Source organism: Mastigoproctus giganteus, chromosome 10 (assembly GCF_048544385.1).
Source record: "Mastigoproctus giganteus isolate SK-2022 chromosome 10, ASM4854438v1, whole genome shotgun sequence".
Taxonomy (NCBI): Eukaryota; Metazoa; Arthropoda; class Arachnida; order Uropygi; family Thelyphonidae; genus Mastigoproctus; species Mastigoproctus giganteus.
In genome coordinates, this window is record NC_143584.1 from 161,863,896 (window position 1) to 161,884,764 (window position 20,869).

At 37.5% G+C, this 20,869-nt stretch overlaps 1 protein-coding gene across 1 annotated transcript in view; it reads right to left on the reverse strand.

Annotated features, from left to right (window-relative positions):
* LOC150079434 (vesicle-trafficking protein SEC22a-like) overlaps positions 1–20,869 on the reverse strand; it is a 115,543-nt gene that overhangs the window by 14,009 nt on the left and 80,665 nt on the right. Inside the window, exon 5 of the mRNA XM_090383067.1 lies at positions 11,133–11,254. Within this exon, the coding sequence (XP_090239193.1) occupies positions 11,133–11,254 (122 nt within the window). The remainder of the gene's footprint in view (positions 1–11,132; positions 11,255–20,869) is intronic.

Genomic DNA, 20,869 nt, shown 5'->3' on the forward strand with positions numbered 1-20,869 from the left:
AATAATAATTTTGATTACATTGCCACGGGATAACCAATGTGTTTGTGCTAATTTGGGGATTTTATGCTTAGCAGTATCTACAACATCTTGAATCATTTTGAACTCGTTTAATCTTTTACTACTACGAGAAAAATAACAAGAGATATTTTTTATAAATATTTCTAGATATGATGGTAGTACCTTGACTGAATGACTAGCACATAATGCAAAAGAATGGCAAACACATCCCATTATAAATACTGATGGTACATCCTTTTTTAGCAATGACTAGAACCCACTCTTAGTACCCATTATAGTGGCACAATTATCACTTCCAAAGCCAACAAAATTACTTATTTGAATGTTTATTTCTATGAAAAGATCTTTTACAGCTTGATAAAGCCCTTCTGAAGTACCATTTTCGACACAGTGTCAAGTAACATCAAGTTTTTGAATATCAAAATATCTAACAACAACAGCTAGAACTTGCGATAAAGATAAATCTGTACTTTCATCTATTATCATTGAAAACTTGTTGTTTCTGCATATGTTAGAAATGTATATTTTTTCATGATAGGCTATGCCATCTTGTATAAGATAAGAGACTTTAGTCGCCTTCATCTGAACTTGTTTTGCAATATTGCTATCATGAAATGCTTTCTTACATGCTTCTATAAGGTGATCACATTGCGCAAATGGAATATTATGCTCAGAAATGAGTGCAGCAATTGTTAACTCTGCCTTTGCTAATTCTTCATTCTCCGTAGGCTTACTTTTTGTGAAGAACGTGTCTTAACGTTGAACTTGTCTTAGCAATATTTGCACTTTTTCTATATTTAACTATTTTTATGCGCTAGTAACATCGATTTATTGTCATTCTTTAATTTCATTTCACAACAAATACAGTAAGATGCACCTTTTTCATTACTGTCTTCTTTCAACCAATCCTTTAATTCCGGATCTTCTAACTATTCATTTCTAAAATTTTGAGTACACCACCGTTTACTCATCTTTCTCTGTGGGGAACAAGTTTTAGACATTGTGGGCAATTCGTGGGTATGGCTAGTTAGCAGTTATCTTATTTAAAAATAAAAAATAAGGCACTAATCCATTAACATAAAATAGAAATAGTCACTACAATTTAAATTTATTATATCACTGTATGTAGTACACACCTAAATGTAAAAATCACACCAAATAATGCAATAATACCACGAACGATCAAGAAAGACTGTGCAGTAAAGACCACCTGCTCAATAGGCTGCCCATACATGTTAGTAACACGAACAAAAACCATAGTGTAGAACCCTGTGAAAACTTTGAAATCCTTTTACATTTGTAGTGTACAAGCACTTGAGATATTGCAAGTTATGATCAGTATTATTAGAATATACAATTAAGAAAATTGTAAACTGTTATTAAATGTATTAAATTTTATTGTATTTACAAGAAATAAAAATAAATTTTGACTTAAAATTAAAAATTACTGAAAAAACCCAGATAATAACATATTTTTGTAAAAAAAACCTATCAACCCAGATGACAATCAAAAAACCCAGGCATGGGAGCCCTGGTTCGGGTGTTGGGCCCATCGTTGTCATATTGGTGAAGGTATATCAAGCTTAATGTCAAAGTTTGCATGATACAAAGGTCGGCAGGGCTGTTAATAACAGTAATGACAGTATGCTGTTGCAACAGAATCTTGAGAAGTTGGACAGATGGGCTGAGAAGTGGCAACTGAAGTTTAACATTGACAAATGCAAAGTACTGCATATGGGTAGCAGTAACCCCAGAGAAATGTACCGAGTGGGTTACACTCAGGGTAGTGGAGAATGAAAGAGACCTGGGAGTAATTGTGCAGTCAGAGCAGATCATGGGGTCTAGTCAATGATATACAGTCCATTCCGGTTATTTGGGACACATCGGGACTAGTGCATTTTGGCCTGATTAAGCGGATGCCCTAATTATCTGAAGTTTCACGTAAATAGTTTAAAAATACAACGTACCCCCCCCTTACAATTCATTCACTGTACAATCAAATCACGTTACGACGAACTCACTGTTCACTATACGATGTGTAGTAGTAAAGTACTGTTCACTATACGATGTGTAGTAAGCGCCGGTCATTGTGATCACGTTTGTGAATTGAATTTTAATTCTATTAAACAGCGATTCTAATAAGCAAATATAGAAGGAATATTATCCACAGGCTATAAAAACAAAGAAATATTAAGCACAAATTTACCCTGTATTACCTTACCAATTAAATGATACGTGATAATCGGAATAATTAATACGTACTGTAATATGTACATACTAACTAGTTGACATTTCTGTTCACTGACATTTGTGGGTGGGGGTTAAAATTTGAAACAGTAAAAAGATAAGCGATTAATAACAAAGAACACAGCACATACAAATTGCAAGTAACACGATACGCGCAAATGAGAACGGAGTAACGAGTTACAAAGCTTTAAAAATACGAATGAAGAGAAGATCTGAAAATTAATTTTTTTATATGATTGAAGATTTCATGGAAGTGTAAACGCATTTCACCATAACCCACAGAATTCCAGCTGTCGGTATTATCGCAAATTTAGTAATATCGAGTTTACTGTCCGTTTATGATAGATTTCACTAACAGAAAAGCCTAATAAACAGGTGACTGCTAATTGTTTTATGGTTGTGACCTCCAGAATTTCGACCGAACCATGTGGTACCATTGGAGACAATCGTAGGGTAATCTCCAGTGCTACGGCCTCCTGCCCCAATTAAATGGCATGCTGTTCCAATTAAGCAAAGTAAACCCTGGCTATTTTCTCGATTGGGTTCTGTTTTTTAAGATTTGCCTCAAATAAATGGCTGCCCCGATTAACCGGTGGCCCAAATAACCGGAATCCACTGGACAGGAATTTTGCTAGTAGGGAAAAAGATGGTGATTATTCCCTTGTATAAGGCAATGGTCAGGCCACACCTTGAGTACTGCATACAGATCTGGAAGCCTCATTTTAGGAAGGATATAGAGTTGCTAGAACGAGTATAGAGAAGGGCAACAAGACTAGTGTGGGGGAACAAAGGGATGCTTTTACGAAGAAAGGCTTAAGTTCTGCAAATTGCAATGCCTGGAGAGTAGGCACCTGCAAGGCGATTGAGGTGTATAAGGCTTTGAATGGATTGAGCAGGCTTAATGCTGATGAGATTCTTCCTCTTGCTCAGATTATAAATCTGAGGGGGGGGGGCATAAACTGAAACTGAGAAAAGACAGTTGTTGAATAGATGTGTGGAAATTTGACTTTAGCCAGCAGATAGTTGATTGTTGGAACAAACTTCCATCTGTCATTGTGGAAGTTGATAGCTTAAATAAATTCAAGGCAGAACTAGACAAACATTTAGAACGAAGGGATGGATGGGAAGGTCTTTTTTTTTTTTTTTTTAGCTGATGCTGTATAAGCTTGCTTTCTTGCATCATATGTCTCTACTAATGCTAATGTAGTTGAACTACAGATGAACACTCTGCACACTATTCATCACTTTATGGCCAATTTATACAGGCTGGTTGAAAAGTAAAATAACATATCATTTATGGGAACGTCTTTCTCAGAAGCGAAATCTCATATGAATAAAGGCATATAAATGTTTCATAAATATACACAATGTTCTTTTCTTCTTGTCAAAGGATGTACACCTCTGCTAACATTAGACAACTAAACCAAAATGGCTGCTCACCTTGAAAAATGGATAAATTAAGTGCATGCTGTTAGGCGTATAGCACATAAATTTTACGAAATTGGAGTATTGATTAAATCATCATATGCAGACAAGTGGTTGACATCAGAAAGATGGTGCTACTTATATATAGGGGAGGATGCAAAATTCGATTATGATGAGCACAATGTGTACAGAATGGACAGGGAGTGGGAAGGGGAGTTATGCTCTTGGTTAAGAAGCACACTGAATCTAAGAAATGCTCCTGGTTGATGTGGGTAGGTAGCAAGTATATTGCTGAGTCAGTTATATAAGCACTGGGTAGAACGAACAATTTTACAAATAGAGCGGAACAGTAAATTACAATGTCATATAGTGGAAGATTTTAACTTTCCAGATATTGACTGGAATTGTGAGTTGGCTATTCACAGTAGCTGAACTTTTCTGGATTTACTGGATGACTATTTTTTACGTGTTAGAGAGGAAACAAGAATGGCAATACTCGTGATCTGATTATAATCAATGACAATAGCGTACTGATGTGAGATTTACTTAAAGATGTATCTACAATAGAAAAATCGGTTATCCTGAATAATTTGAAAGGCCGATCTTTCTTCTTCTTTTTTTTTTTTTTTTATTAACGGTAGTATGGTACATGCCGGTTATAGTGATCACGTTTGCAGATAATAAGCGAAAGATCGAGTTTACTACACGTTAAAAATAGATTAGCCCAATAAACCAAAAACTGCAAATTGTTATTGTTTTATGGTTGTGACCTCTAGAATTCTATGTGACCTTCAGAAATGTACTATAGAAAAATATCACAGAGACTACTAGGTTTTCTCAGAAACCATGAGTGAATTTCAAATTAGTTTAGCTCCAGATTTGGTAAGAATAATATTGGCCTGAAACTGCGTGATTTATTATTTTTCTTAATTTTTTTATGGTAAAATGTAAACAAAAAGAAAACACGTAGTTTTAACATTGCAACAAAAAACAGATTAATAGAATTAGAAAATCTCTCCAAAGAGTTTAATGTGGGAACTTCAACAATTCACTGACATCAAGAAAAATTCCAGTTCTATAATAGAATGTGTCGATTATGGATAGTGAAGGAGGATCTAGCAGGAAAAAGATGACGTTGAAACCTGAAAATGCCACTTTAGGATTGCACTTTATTTGTGTTTTCTTCAGAAGTGAAGTTTAGGTGAACCAGTGTCTTGCCCAATGTTGTGTGAAAAAGCATTGGATTTTAATCAAAAATTAAGAGGTAACGAAGATTTTAAGGCAAGCACAGGTTGGCTGAAAAACTTTAAACTGAGACACGGTATACGTGAACTAGATATTCAAGGTGAAAAACTTTCTGCAGATGAACTGACAGCGGTGTCCTTTAAAGGAAGTTTGCTTCCGTTATATTAAGAGAAAGAACTGCTTATAACGTTGATGAGACAGGCTTATTATGGAAAGCATTACTGAGAAAAACCCTAGCCACTAAAAGAGAAATGCCTGCACCAGGTTTTAGGATGAGAAAAGAGAGTTACAATTGCTATATGCAAATTTTTTTTTTTTTATAAAAATCCCAAACAAGAGGTATTAGAACCTATAGTACTTAGTACCGTCCTTCGGTTGGAGGTTGAGAAGACAAGAGAAAATATTTGTTGACATTAGACTTGAACTTCTGCAGACTGTAATTTTCAGGAAAGACATATGAAGGAAGATTGTTCCAGAAAATGGCAGTTGAATGAATAAATGAGGAAGATGAAAAGTTGGTTATGTGAGTTTGAAGTTGGACAGGAAATGGATGTTGTCTGGTCTCAGCACGTGTTCGGACTGTTTTGAAAGAGAGAGCGGGAATTATAGAAGCCAATTCAGAAGAACAGTGCCCATGGAAGTATCTGTAGAAAAGTCATGCAGCAGAAACAGTACATCTATGAGACAGAGAGTGGAGAGACTCTGTTAGAGATGAGTCATTAATTAATCTAACTGCCCTCTTCTGAATGAAATCTAGAAGCTTGAGAGAGAGGTTTTGGGGGCACCGCCCCAGATGTAGGAACAATATTCCATGGTAGGGTGGATTTGCGATTTGTACAGAGTGAACAGCTGCTTGGAAGAAAAGTAACGGCGAGAGCGAAAGAGAAAACCAAGTTTTTTAGATTCAGAGAAAGTAATATTTGTAATGTGCTTGTGCCAAGAGAGATTAGAAGTCAGGGTAATCCCCAAAAGAGATATATCAACTTGCCTAGAAATCAGAGTGTCACCAAAGATAAGCATAGGAGCAGAAGAATCCTTTTTGCGAGATACAAGACAAGACTGAGTTTTAGAAGGATTGAAATCAACTAAGTTGTCTTTGCCCCACTGGAGATCGGCATGTAAGGAATTGGTAGCGGATATTCGAGAAGTTGAAGCTGATTGAGCAGGGCAAGGTTTCTCAAAGTGGAAAATGGAATGCAATGTACTATCATCAGTAAAACTATGGATAGGATTTCATTAATATACAAAAAGAAAAGAGTGGGAGAAAGAACTGAACCTTGGGGGACACCAGCATTAGTGGAGAAGTTAGAAGACAGAGAGCCATCACTCTCGGTGAGCGATCAGAGAGAAAAATGAATAACCAATTACAAAGAACCGCTGGCAAACTATAGGATGGAAGCTTGTTTAGAAGACCTTTATGCCAAACACGATCGAAAGCCTTTGATATGTCTAGAGCAACTGCTTGTGTTTCACCGAACTTTTCCACTGAATTTGTCCATAAATTGGTAACATATGCCAGGATATCACCAGTGGATCAACATAGACGGAATCCATATTGGCGATCGTTGATCAGACTGAAGGTTTCTAGGTGGTTTAAGAGTTGGCGGTTAATTGATTTCTCCATTACTTTAGAAAGAGTAGAAGTAATTGCAATGGGACGATAATTGGATGGGAGAGATTTGTCACTCTTTTTAGGAACTGGCTGGATATGAGCAAATTTCCAAGCAGAAGGAAAAACACCTTTCGAATAAGAAAGTGAAAGAAGGTGGCAAAGAACAGGAGTAAGATTGGGAGTACAGGTTTTGAGAACAAGTGGAGAAATACCATCAGGACCTGGAGCTTTCTTAGCATCACATCAGATTTGTCAAAATCCTTCCGACATCCTTTTGACAGAAGACCACAGGAGGCATTGAATGAAGCGTGTTGGGAATGGTGGGAGGTGTTTTAACATGATCATTAATACATGAGTTGGAAGAAAAATGGGATGCTAGCAGGTTAGCTTTATCCTTGGCCATAGTGACAATGGAACCATCTGGTTTTGACAGAGGTGGAAGCAGAGATGGGCAAAAGTTGCTCCAATAGCTTTGGCAAGAGACCAGAATGCTTGGCTACCATTAAGGCAAGAAGCAAGTTTTCTACTCTTAGCCTGTTCAAAATCTAGTTTGGATTGATTAATAGCTGCTTTACAATTGTTGCGAGCTTTGGTATAGGCAGAAAATGAAACTGAAGAATTGGAAACAAGCCAATTACGATATGCAACTTTCTTCTCCTGAATGGCCTTAGCACATTTATTGGAAAACCAAGGTTTAGATAAAGGACGAGATTTTAAAGTGGAGTGTGGGATAAAGGATTCCATTCCTACAAGGATAACTTCATTGACACGATCTAAGCAAACGATATCAGAAGTTTTGAAACAGTAGTCTGACCAAGGAAAAGAAATCTCGCAGGTCATCCCATTTTGCATTCTTGTAATGCCAAGCAACACGAGGTTGGGAACTGCCATGAGATAAAGACTCCATTGGAGAAGAGACAATCACCAAGTTGTGATCTGAGGTGACTAAAGAAACACTCATCTGAGCTGTGTACTTAGAAGGGTTGTTTGTGAGAAAAAGATCAAGTGTGTTGGCTTTATGGTCAGGATTGTCCGGTATTCTTTGTAAGTAATTGGACAATCTGTGCAAGGTCATTAGTAATTGCAAAAGCCTCAGCATCTCGACCAGCTGGGTTGGTATGACTTAGAAAATGGAAGCCAGCTGGAGTTGTGAACATTAATATCACCAAGGAAAATTACCTCACTGTTTCACTGTTAGTTTAACAGAATGAGGTAGAGAGATTTTAAGCCAGAGAAGATCAAAAAGAGGAGATTCCAAATTAGCAATCCTCTGACAGGGAATATCAGAATGGATATAGGCACAAGTACCACCTTTGAAGCGAAAAGAATCATACAGCGAATAATTTGGGCAACTGAAATGAGCAGTAGTTGAATCAACTGATAATTGTGAGATTCTGTCAGAAAAAGTACATCAGGTTTGGCAGACTGCAAGTGGAAACGGACATTGTTGAGATTAGAATTGAGAACACGTATATTTATGAAATGAACTAGAAAGTGTTTGGGAGGTTTAGATCTTTTGGCAGATAAGCTTACTCTTATTAGTTTGACAATTCATGGTGTATTCAATAGTAAGAAAAAGTGGTGGGGGGATATGCTGTATGAAGTAATGAAATTTTTGGATATGGCATACACATAGTAAGAATATACCCAGATCCTTGACATAACGTGGCCTCGACAATGCCCTCCCGCATACACACTACTCGGACTTCCTCCAGTCACTGTCTGGCCGAGTAGAGGTAGCATGATTATACACTAGCTGATTTGGAAGCCTCCTAAAGAGTTACCAATAGGTTTGGTCCGGTGCACTAACTAGCAGCCAGCCTGCGAACACCGTTTTAGAGCTGTACCCTCAAATATAAGGAAGATTGGATCTCACCATGATGTCCACCATAACCTCAAAAGTAATCAGTCATAGTACACAAGGGAAAAGACGGGTTAGGGTTGACTGGAACTTAGCTCTGGAGGCTAAACGTGGGTTCTACCACTTCAAGCCTCCAATAAGCAAAGTGGTGGTAAATGCAACTGGGACAGACAATCTGTGTTCATTATTGGTAAATCGAAAAAAAACTGAGAGCATTTAAAAATCTTTCTAATTTTCCTGTTTTGTATAAAAATCATAAAAATGCCTGGATGGAAGTTTCTGTTTTCTGAGATTGGTTTGTAATTTTTTTTATTTAATTAATCTTAATTATTTAATTTAATCGTAAGGTATGATTAAATAAATTTAATCTTACCTTACATAAGATTAAATTTATTTAATCTTATGTAAGGTAATCTTAATCTTTAATCTTACAATTAAATAAATTTAACCTTACCTTACATCCAATTATCCGGAAAAGATCTCACATCAATTATCATTGTTATTAGCATTGTAGAGGCATACAACGCAAGACAACAAGCTTATGCAGCATCAGCCAAAATAAAAAAAAACACACTTCACCCCTCCATTCGTTCCAAATACCTGTCCAGCTCAGCCTTAAATTTATATAGGCTATCAACATCCACAACAAAAGATGGAAGTCTGTTCCACCAATCAACCACCCGTTGGCTAAAGGCAAATTTCTGCACATCTATTCTACAACTGTCTTTCCTCAATTTGAATCTATGCCCCTGCAGGTTCTTAATCTCAGCAAGAGGAAGAATCCCATCAGCATTCAGCATGCTCAACTCATTCAAGGCCTTAAACACCGCAATCAGATCACCTTGCAGGTCCCTACTCTACAGGCACTGCAATTTTTGCAGAACTTAAGCCTTTCTTGGTAAGAGCACCCCTTTGTTCCCTTGCCAATCTTGTTGCCCTTCTTTGTACTCGTTCTAGCAACTCTACATCCTTTCTAAAGTGAGGCCTCCAGACCTGTACACAGTACTCTAGGTGGGCCTGACCATTGCCTTGTATAATGGGATAATCACCTCCCTGTTCCTGTTAGCAAAATTCCTATATGTCATTGACAAGACTCCATGACCTGCCCTGGAAGCCTGTCTGCACTGCTCAGCGAACTTCATATTTGACTGCACAATTACCCCCAGATATTTTTCACTTTCCACTTCTCTGAGTGTAATACCACACAGTTGGTACGTTTCTCTTCGGTTATTGCTACCCATATGCAGTACTTTGCATTTGTCAATGTTAAACTTCAGTTGCCACTTAGCTCATTTTCCCAACTTATCTAGATCCAGTTGGAGTAGCAGCCGAGTGGTCAGGAGTGGGAATGCAGTAGCACACACTCCTTGAGTAGACCGGGATTCAAGCCCCTGACTGCTAAATACGGTTGATCTGCCAAACTGCACTGGACCAGCGTGGCAGATTATGGTCCATCTCCCTGAACATGAATTGTTGAGGAGGCTTCCATCCTGCAATGGGTTGATAATGGCTGGAGTTCACCTTTTTTTTTTTTTTTTTTTTTTACTGTCTTTACTGTTGTTAACAACCCTGCGAACCTTTGTATCATCTGCAAACTTGGACACTAAGCCTGATATACCTTCATCAATATCACTGATGAATACACTAAACAACAATGGGCCCAGCACCAAACCCTGGGGAACTGTACTAATAACATTTGTCCACAAAAAGCAGCGTCCATTGATTACCACTCTCTGTCATCTGCCACTCAACCATCCCTTTATCCATTGCAGCAACTTACCCTTACGGCTATAACTCTCCAATTTGTACAGCAGTCTTTCATGTGCAACAGTATCAAAAGCTTTTCTGAAATTGAAGTATATAATATCAAAATTATTTTTGACATTCAGTTCCTTTGTGACCACATCATAGTATCCAATCAAATTGGTCCAGATAACTGACATTCTACTGTTTTTTCAAGGGTAAAAGGAAGGGATTTTGCTTTAGTATTAGTGGGATTTTTCTTTGGTATTAGTATGCACTGTATGGTGCAAAGAAACAAAAAAAATAAAATAATAAAATAAAAAATAAAAATAAATAAATAGATAAATAATCAAAAAATATATAAAAGATAAATAATAAAAATAAAGTCCATATATATCAAAAAAGAAAAACAACCTATGTGATTTCTATGTTAGGAGGTTGATTGAAAAATTCCTATAACCCAGTCTAAAGTTTTATTTTTTAAAGCATGGTCACATCTTAAAAAGATTTTGTTTACTTGGACATAGTATTCCAAATTAAGAAATAGCTGCCACTTTTCTGACCATCCTCAGAGCCTATCCAAGGCATCCTGAAGGGGCACTACCTGGCACTCTTCAAATTTTTCGTATAAGAAATCAGCAAAAATTTAGGTGACTGTATCATTTGAATAAAGACAGAATGGTGATAGCATTCCATTTGTACATTTATTTTTCAGGAAAAAACTTTTGAAAACATTTGGAGAATAATTTTATATATAAGATTTTGTGGTGGTGGTGGGAGACGTAGTGGATGAGGAGGATGGCAACTTATACCGAACTGGTTGGCAAGTAAAATGAAAATTTATTTAGAGTTACTGATTGATTTTTAAGATAAAGAAAAAGAATAAATGATTATACTTTATCTTTAAAACTAGATAGTGAAGATTTGTAAAGGAAAGGAATGATAAAAATGAGAAATATGAAAAATTATATTATTTCTTACCTCCATGCTGGATTCATTCAGTCCAGAAATACCTCTATATATATTGAATAATGAACAGATAGCAGCCAACACCAGTGATAACAAATTTAACCAAGAGAGGGGTGGAAGTGAAACGCTTCTACCTATTTAGTGAAAAATAAATAAAAAAATAAATAAAGACTATGCTATGATAAGACTAAGAAACTTTCTAGCATAAAAATTATATCTAAAGTAGATTTTTCTCTTGAAAATTATTCAGAGTGAATACCTCAAATGTAGTGTTGGTTTTTTAGTAATCAGATATGGTAAAGTTGTTTGTTATTTGGTTTTTTTTTAGGAACATTAGCAACTAAGGCCATATTGCTCCGGGGATATGCGGTGGTCATTCCCTGACCTTTCCGCATCCTCCGTATTTGGTGATCACGGGCTTGAACCCCGGTCTAATCAAGAAGCGTGTGCTACTCACTGCTGCTCCTGCCCACCAGGCTACGGAGGTGCCATATGGTAAAGAAGAAGATATAATTAAGACACAGACACATGCTACTTGACTTATATCAATCTGCTTATGTCATTAACAAATTTCCATCCAAATTATTACTTATGGCAGTCCGACTTGCACTTTTTTTTTATTATATTTAATTAAACAGTAAAAATTTAAAACCCAGGAAAAATAATGAAATTTACACGAATGTGAAAATTATTTTAAAAATTAAACCATAATGTCATTGATGCAAAAAGAACTTTTTAAAATGTTTTTAAAAATACACTTATAGCAGCGTGATCTGCATGGTATTTAGTTGTGCCAAATTTCTGTTTTTTAATGATTTTTTCAGACATTTTTGGTTTATTTCATCTTTAAAAATGGCTGATAAAAGAACAGATCAGTGCTCAAGTGTATTATAAAATGGAAAGTTTTACATTGGAAGTGAAGAGAAAAGTGATAACAGTAAGATGGGACTGTCAAAGTAATTATAACAGTAAGATGGGACTGTCAAAATAATTATAACAGTTATGAGTACTATTACATACTTTATATATGATTAGTAGTTGGTTAAATACAAGGAGGTTCTTGATATATGTGAGGGATGCACTCCTGAAAATCTTAGCCAAATGGAAATCACATAAAAATAGTGAAAAATTAAGATAAATTCCACAACTCAAAAAGGAACGTCCCAGACCCAGTTTCAGTACAATATGCAATTTTATTACATTTAATCATTATTTTTATTTTATAAAATTTAAAACAAATCAAAACAGTATTTTTTATTAAAATAGATGAGAACAGTATTTACTGATAATAGCAGACACATTGGCTTTGGTAGATGAGTGGAGGCAGTAGTAGAGATTTTATACAATAGGTGATGATGGAGTGACATCACAGAGGTTGACAACATAGGGCTATCCTTATCAGATAACAACACCTCCGTGGAAGCCTAGTTGGCAAGATACATTGCCATCTGGGTTTGATTCCTGTCAACGACTGGAGGAATTTCCATAAAGTCCTTCATTCGAGGCTGTAGTTAGCAGTCTCAGGTGAAAAGTATAGGGTTCCTCCTCAGTTATTCCAGGGTTTTTCAGCTGTTTGTTGTTATTGTTTGTTATTTTGGTTTTTAGGAGCATTAGCAACTAAGGCCATATTGCTCTGGGAATATGCGGTGGTCATTCCCTTGACCTTTCCGCATCCTCTGTATTTGGTGGTGACGGGCTCGAACCCCGGTCTAATCAAGAAGCGTGTGCTACGCACTGCTGCTCCTTCCCACCTGGCTACGGAGGCGCCCCAGGGTTTTTCAGCCCCACACAACATGCTAATTGGACCCCGAACATACTTCTACAGACGTAATACAGCTATGGTTATAAGTGCACCCTTGGAGCCATTAATACCATTATTACTACTGTCCTTATCATACAGTATCAGTGGTGGTAGTGAGGATGTGATAGAAGCTGGTTCAAGAGTGGCAGCAGAATCATGGGTGGAGATGGAGGGTCAAGGAGAGGCAGGTGGAATAGGAGTAAAGTAGTCTGTTTTGCTTTCCATTCCTTTTTCAGCATAAAAGTGCAAGACTGCAAAGTCGAAGAATTTCAAGCTCCTGGGAATTATTTTTTTGAAAACTTTTGACGTATTTTTGACTTAATTAACATATTACATTATCTTCAATAAATAGTTTAATAATCTTAATCACGTTTGCATTAGCTTATTAAATTTAGGTAGAGATTTTGTAAGTTATGACTTAATATAAATAGAATCTTTCTATGGGTGATTTGGTGTGAATATCATATCTTGTAACTTCTGCTGTAGAGTGTGGTAGGGAATTCTAGTGTCTTAATGTGGTAAATAGATATCTCGATAGTTTGAATCACGAAGGTTGGCATTAGTAAAAAAAATTATTATTTACTATAATAAACTTATAATAGATAATAAAGTAGATGAGGACAACATACAGTGCTTTATGTACTATGCTTTATTATAAACTTGTAAGTGTAATACATATAACGTCAACTTGATAGGCCAGTATGTATTATTGAGGCATAACTAGTGAATTAGAGTAACGTTATTATTGCATTTAAGTATATTAATTTAGTGCAGTATTCTCAATTATATCGGATTTAAACAGAAATCATGTCTGCTTTAATCTGGGATTGCTGCTACCCATGATTTCTGATTTATCTAGGATTACTGCTACCTATATGCAGTACTTTGCATTTGTCAGTGTTAAACCTGAACTACCATTTCTCAACCTAACTGCCTAATTTTTATAGATCCTGCTGCAGTAGCATTCTGCCATTACTGTCATTAACCACCCTGCCAACCTTTGCATCATCTACAAACTTAGACATTAAGCCTGATATACCTTTATCAATATCATTAATAAACACAGAAAATAATAATGGGCCCAGCATTGAACCCTGCGGTAATCCACTGATAACATTAGTCTACGATTCCTGTCTAGACAGTCCTGCTAATTGGACCCCTAACATACTGTGACTAGTGACTACATTTTAACTATTTTAACTAGTGACTACATTATTTTTCCTGGAACAGAAGTTAAGCTAATAAGTGTATAATTACTCATGTCACTCTTTGATTCCCTCTTTGTGAATAAGGATGCTCTCATAATTATGGCTAAGGATCTGCTTACTTCCTTTGCTACCTCCCTCAATAGGCGCCTCCATAGCCAGGTGGGAAGGAGCAGCAGTGCGTAGCACACGCTTCTTGATTAGACCGGGGTTCGAGCCCGTCACCACCAAATACGGAAGATGCAGAAAGGTCAGGGAATGACCACCGCATATCCCGGAGCAATATGGCCTTAGTTGCTAATGATTCTAAAAACCAAATAACAATAAATAACAAGCCTCCCTTAATATGACTGTATAGATCTCACCACACCAGGTGCCTTTCTTACATTTAGTTCAGCAATTTCTCTTCCACTTTCCTCTCAGTTATTACAAAATCCTTTAGTTCCCTGGTAAAGTTTGATAAACTTCTGACATCAACTCCCTTAAAGAATTCCTCAAATGCAGATGCAAAGTGCTTATTCAGTTTGTCAGCAATGTGAGCAGATTCATCAACAGCTGAACCATCGATATGAAGTGGACCTATGTGGTTCTTCCCCTTACTCCTAGTGTTTACGTAAGAAAAGAACTCTTTGCTGTTTTTCTTTGCATCCTTTGCCAAAGCTTTTGTGCTTTTGTGGATTTATTGGATGATTGTTTTCTACATCAGCATGTTCAGGAGGCAACTAGAGGGAGGAATACTCTTGATTTGATTATCAGCAGTGATTCTTCATGCATTAAGAATTTGCAGATAAATGAACCACTAGGTGGCAGTGATCACAGTGTGCTGAAGTGAAATTTACTCAAAGAGGTAACTACCGTTAGGGGTAAAGGGAAGGGTTATTGCTTTTGTAAAGGCGACTACGATGGACTGAGACAGTATTTAAATTCTATACAGTGGGACCAACTGATGATGTTACCAACAGCAAATGCAAAATGGGAAGCATTCAAAGAACTTATCTTGGAAGCTACTAGGCTTTACATACCAACTAAGAAATACTGTTCAAGGTTTAGGCCTAAATGGATGTCAGATGAACTGATGAGGCATATGGCAGAGAAGAAACATGCATGGGATACATACAAATTAACACATGACACAGAAGCCTATGATAGATACAAGTTGATCTGTAACCAAGTTACAAAGGAGGTTAGGCAGGCGAAGGCAGATTACGAGAAATCTTTGGCAAGGGATGCAAAGAAAAACAGCAAAGAGTTCTTTACTTATGTAAACTCTAGAAGGAAGGAGATGAATCAGATTGGTCCACTTGATATTGATGGATGGGTCAACTGTTAATGATCCTGCTCAGGTAGCTAACAAACTAAATGAATATTTTGCATCGACATTCACACATGAGGAGTTATTTAGCGAGGGGAAAGCCAGAGGTGTATTCAACTCTAGCTGAAAGTGGAGGAGAAATTGTTGAAGATAAACACAAGAAAGGCACCCGGGGTGGATGGGATCTATCCAGTTATATTAAAGGAGGCAGCAGAGGAAGTAAGCAAACCCTTAGCCATAATTATGAGAGCTTCCTTGGACTTAGGGGAGGTACCCACAGACTGGAGATGTGCAAATGTGACCCCAATTCACAAAGGAGGATCAAAGGCTGACACAAGTAATTATAGACCTGTGAGTTTAACTTCTGTTCCAGGAAAATTAATGGAGGCACTAGTTAAAGAAGCACTGCAGGATCATTTAGACAAGACTTCAGTTCTAGCTCGGACACAGCATGGTTTTGTTAAGGGGAAGTCTTGTCTGACCAATTTGATTGGATACTATGATACAGTCACAAAGGAACTGGATGCAGGGAATAACTTTGATATTATATACCTGGATCTTAGAAAGGCTTTTGATACTGTTGCACATGGAAGACTGCTGCACAAATTGGAGCAGTGTGGCATTGGAGGCAAATTGCTGCTATGGATAAAGGGGTGGCTGAGGGGGAGAAGACAGAGAGTGGTAATCAATGGACACTGCTCGTCGTGGACTAATGTTATTAGTGGAGTCCCTCAGGGCTCAGTGTTGGGTCCATTATTGTTTTCTGTATTCATAAATGATATTGATGATGGTATATCAAGCTTAATGTCAAAGTTTGCAGACGATACAAAGGTAGGCAGGGTTGTCAAGGACACTACTGACACTATGCTGCTGCAACAGGATCTGGAAAGGTTGAGCAGATGGGCCGAGAGGTGGCAAATGAAGTTTAACATTGACAAATGTAAAGTACTACACATGGGAAACAGCAACCCCAGAGCAACGTATCAACTCTGTGGTACTACACTGACAGTGGTAGAGAATGAAAGGGACCTGGGAGTGGTTGTGCAGGCAGATATGAAGTTATCTGAGCAGTGCAGACGGGCTGCAAGAGTAGCTCATGGTGTATTGTCAATGATATATAGGAATTTTTCTAGCAGGGATAAGGAGGTGATTATTCTCTTGTATAAAGCAATGTTCAGGCCACACCTAGAGTACTGTATACAGGTCTGGAGGCCTCATTTCAAGAAGGATGTAGAGCTGCTGGAACGAGTACAGAGAAGGGCAACAAGATTAGTGAATGGAACAAAGGGGTGCTCTTACGAAGAAAGGCTTAAGTTTTGCAAATTACAGTGTCTGGAGACTAGGCACCAGCGAGGTGATCTGATAGAGGTGTATAAAGCCTTGAATGGTTTGATCATGCTCAATGCTGATGGGATTCTTCCTCTCGCTCAGAATAATCACCTGAGAGGGCATAAATTCAAATTGAGGAAAGACAGATGTAGGATAGACGTGCGGAAATTTGCCTTTAGCCAGTGGGTGGTTTTTTGTGGAACAGACTTCCATCCCTTGTCGTGGAAGCTGATAGCCTAAATAAGTTTAAGGCTCAGCTGGACAGGTATTTTGAACGAACAGAGGGGTGAAGTGGAAGTGGTTTCTTTTTTTTTTTTTTTTTGGCTGATGCTGCATAAGCTTGCTTTCTTGCATCAAATGCCTCTACTAATGCTAATGCTAAAGATTTCTCATAATCTGCCTTTGCTTGCCTAACATCCTTTGTGACTTGATTGCAGACCAGTTTATATCTACCATAGGCTTCACTATCACGTATAATTTATATGTATCCCATACATTTTTCTCCTCTAAAATGAGTCTCATTATTCACCTGACATCCATTAAGGTCTAAGCTTTGAATAGTATTTCTTAGTTGGTATGAAAAGCCTAGCAGCTTCTGTGATTATTTTCTGGAATGCTTCGCATTTAGAATTTTCTGATGGTAACATCATCAGTTGGTCCCACTGTATAGAAATTAAGACCTATCTGAGATCACTGTAGTTGCCTTTACAAAAGGAAAAACCCTTCCCTTTACCCTCGATGGTACTTGGCTTAGAGGGGAACAGGCATTCTGTGAATTATCAAACACTCAGTCCAAAACACTGATGGATCCAATATCTTTCTATTTCAGAAGATTTAGGAGAAGTCTGGTTGGCCTGCCTCCCTAAAATCCACTCATGCTCTCCTTCTCGACGGTAAGCCCTGTTACATCACTTAGGTGGCAACGAATATGTAGAGTGGTTCTCTTCAAGACGCCTGGTCAGCGTGAAGAGGAAAAGACCAAACCCTCCAGCATATGACAGCACAACAAAACAAATGGCCCTCAGTCCCCAGCAGCTTTCACTCCCCCCTCTTACAGCAGCGAGAGGATCAGAGTGGAAGCAGAAGGTGCTAAGAATCTCTGGGTACGACCAGGCTGCCATGCACGGAAACTGAACTTGGCCTGTTATAACGTAAGATCACTCATCGGTGAAGATAGGATATTAGAGCTGGAAAAGGAATTAGAAAATAGAATTGGAATGTCATCGGTTTGGCTGAAACAAGAAGAAGAAATGACTCATAAGTTTATCAAGTGGAAATCTGCTGTGCACCAATGGAACAGTGAAAGGAGCAAAGGTGGAGTTAGCTTTCTGGTCCATAAAGATATAAAAAACAACATTTTGGAATTCAAAAGTACATCACCAAGGGTGTCAAGACATGTCCACAAAATGCATTAGAAAAGCATTACTACTCAGGATTTCTAAGTGGTACAAGCTAAAGGTTATATTGATTTATGCACCAACATCGATCCGCGATGATGAAGAGATTGAAGAAATGTACACTAAAACTGAGTCTTCTGGATGAGCAGAAAATCCACTACACTATCATTATGGGGGGGGGGGACTTCAATGCTAAGGTTGGAAAGAGACAAAATAGCGCAGAAAGGGGAACTATAGGAAATTATGGAATTGGTGAAAGAAATGAAAGAGGAGAAAGACTTATGGAATTTGCAGAATCTCGAGAAATGTCAGTAATGAACACTTTTTTCAAGAAAAGGGTGAACAGAAAGTGAACATGGAAGAGCCCAAATGGATTAACAAGGTAAATGTTAGAAGTGATCACAGAATGGTAAGATACACACTTGATATAGATGTAAGAAAAGAAAGGAAAAAACTGACTCGAGTAAATAATACGAAGGTCTTTGAGATAACGGACGAGGAGAAAAAGCAGGATGTACTGGAACCTAAGAACAAAATATTGATGAGGAATACTACAACTTTCTGAAAGTGATAAAGCCTAAGAAACTTATAAGTAAAAAGAAATCTAAAGAAGAAAAAATTAGTCAAGGTGAACTGAAGATGACAAATGAAGAGCAAAATAAACACTGACAAGGATACAATTGAGTATACTGAGTTATGCAAAGCCATTAGAAAACGGCTCAGAGAGGACATAAGAAGATTTAACACAAGAAAAGTAGAACAAGCATTAAGGGAAAACAAAGGACTTAAATAAGCAGCCACGAGCAGGAATACAGAAGGACAAATGATACTGAAACTGAAGAATAGCGAAGAATGGTGTACTTATAAATAGCAGAGAAGGCATAATTCAAATAGCAGAAGACTACTATAGAGAATTATACAAGGAGCGAGGGAATGATGCTAGCAGTGGGGAAGATGGATCACAAATTAGTAACACACACACAACATACCCGATATCCTTCCTAATGAAGTAGAACATGCATTACAGAAAATGAAGAATCAGAAAGCCCCGGGGGAGAGGAAGATGAAGTTACTGTAGAGTTGTTAAAATTGGGAGGAAGAGACATGACACAGGAACTGGCAAGACTCCACAAAATGCATTAGAAAAGGTGTGATGCCTAAGGAGTGGAATAATGCAATCATAGTTTTGCTGTATAAGAAAGGAGATAAATCAGAAATTGGAAATTACAGACCAACTAGCTTGTTATCCCACATCTACATCTACAAGTTGTTCACAAGGACATTACTAACAGATTAGAAAGAATACTTGATGAGAATCAATCGAAAGAGCAAGCTGCCTTTAGGACAGGATTCTCAGCTATGGATCACTTTCACATAATATCACAGCTAACAGAGAAAGCAAATGAATATAAAACACCATTATTATTAGCCATATGGTGCAAGGAAGCCTGAGGCTTATGCTGCACCAGCCAAAAAAAATTTCAGAATTACCTGAGAGAGAGAGAGAGAGAGAGAGAGAGAGAGAGAAAGTAGAAGGGAATCACCAAGAAAAAGAAAATGATGATATTCAGCTTGGGACCCCTGGGTGCACCAAGCCCATACTCTCCAGATGTGAGCCCCTGGGGTAATTATACCTGGCATTTGTGGATTATGAATAAGTATTTGATTCCATACAGCATAAGGCAATGTTTCGGGCACTCGAAAGACAAGGCATAGATACCCCAAGGCACATATGATTTTCTTTTCTTCAAAATCATATATTATGATTTTGAAGAAAATATATGAGAGTGCTACCTCCTTTATTAGACTAGACAAAGACGGTAGCAAATTTAAAATTGAAAAAGGAGTTCAACAAGGAGACACAATATCTCTGAAGTTGTTTACTGCTGCCCTTGAGGAAGCTTTCAGAAGATTAGACTGGTCGCAGAAAGGAGTCAATGTGAACGAAGAGTACCTAAACCATTTACAGATGACATTGTGGTCATAAGCCACGATCCCAAAGAATTAGAGGAAAATCTTAATCAGTTATGCAGAGTTAGTAAGGATTTTGGACTAAAGATGAATATGGCTAAAACAAAAGTAATGATAAACAAGTATGCCACAGAAAGGGATATAATGATTGAAGGAGCAGTAATTAAAAAGGTGGAGTCATATACTTATCTGGGACAAGTCATTAGCTATAATAATGATAAATGGCTGGAAGTCAAGAGAAGAATAAATTTTGGATGGATAGCCTGGAAATATAGTCACATACTGAGGAGCAATATCCCAATTTGTCTGCAACGTAAAATAATGAACCAATGTATACTCCCCACCATGACTTATGGAAGTGAATCTTGGGCACTCGCCAAACGAATGGAAGAAGCTGAGAACTATATAGTGAAGAATGGAACGAATTATATTAGGAATCAGACTGTTAAATAAGAAGAGAAACACATGGATTAGGTAGCAAACTCAAGTAAAGGACATTCTTACCAAAACAAAGAACTGAAATCATCTTGGGCAGGACACGTAGCTCGAAGACATGATGACAGATGGATTAAGAAAATAACAGAATGGTACCCAAGAGGAGCTAAAATAAAACGTGGAAGACAACGATGGAAATGGACAGATGAAATTCACGAGTTCGTTAGTAGTAAATGGATGGCCATTACACAAAACAGAAGGAACTGGAAAGTTGGTGGAGATGCCTTCATCCTACAGTG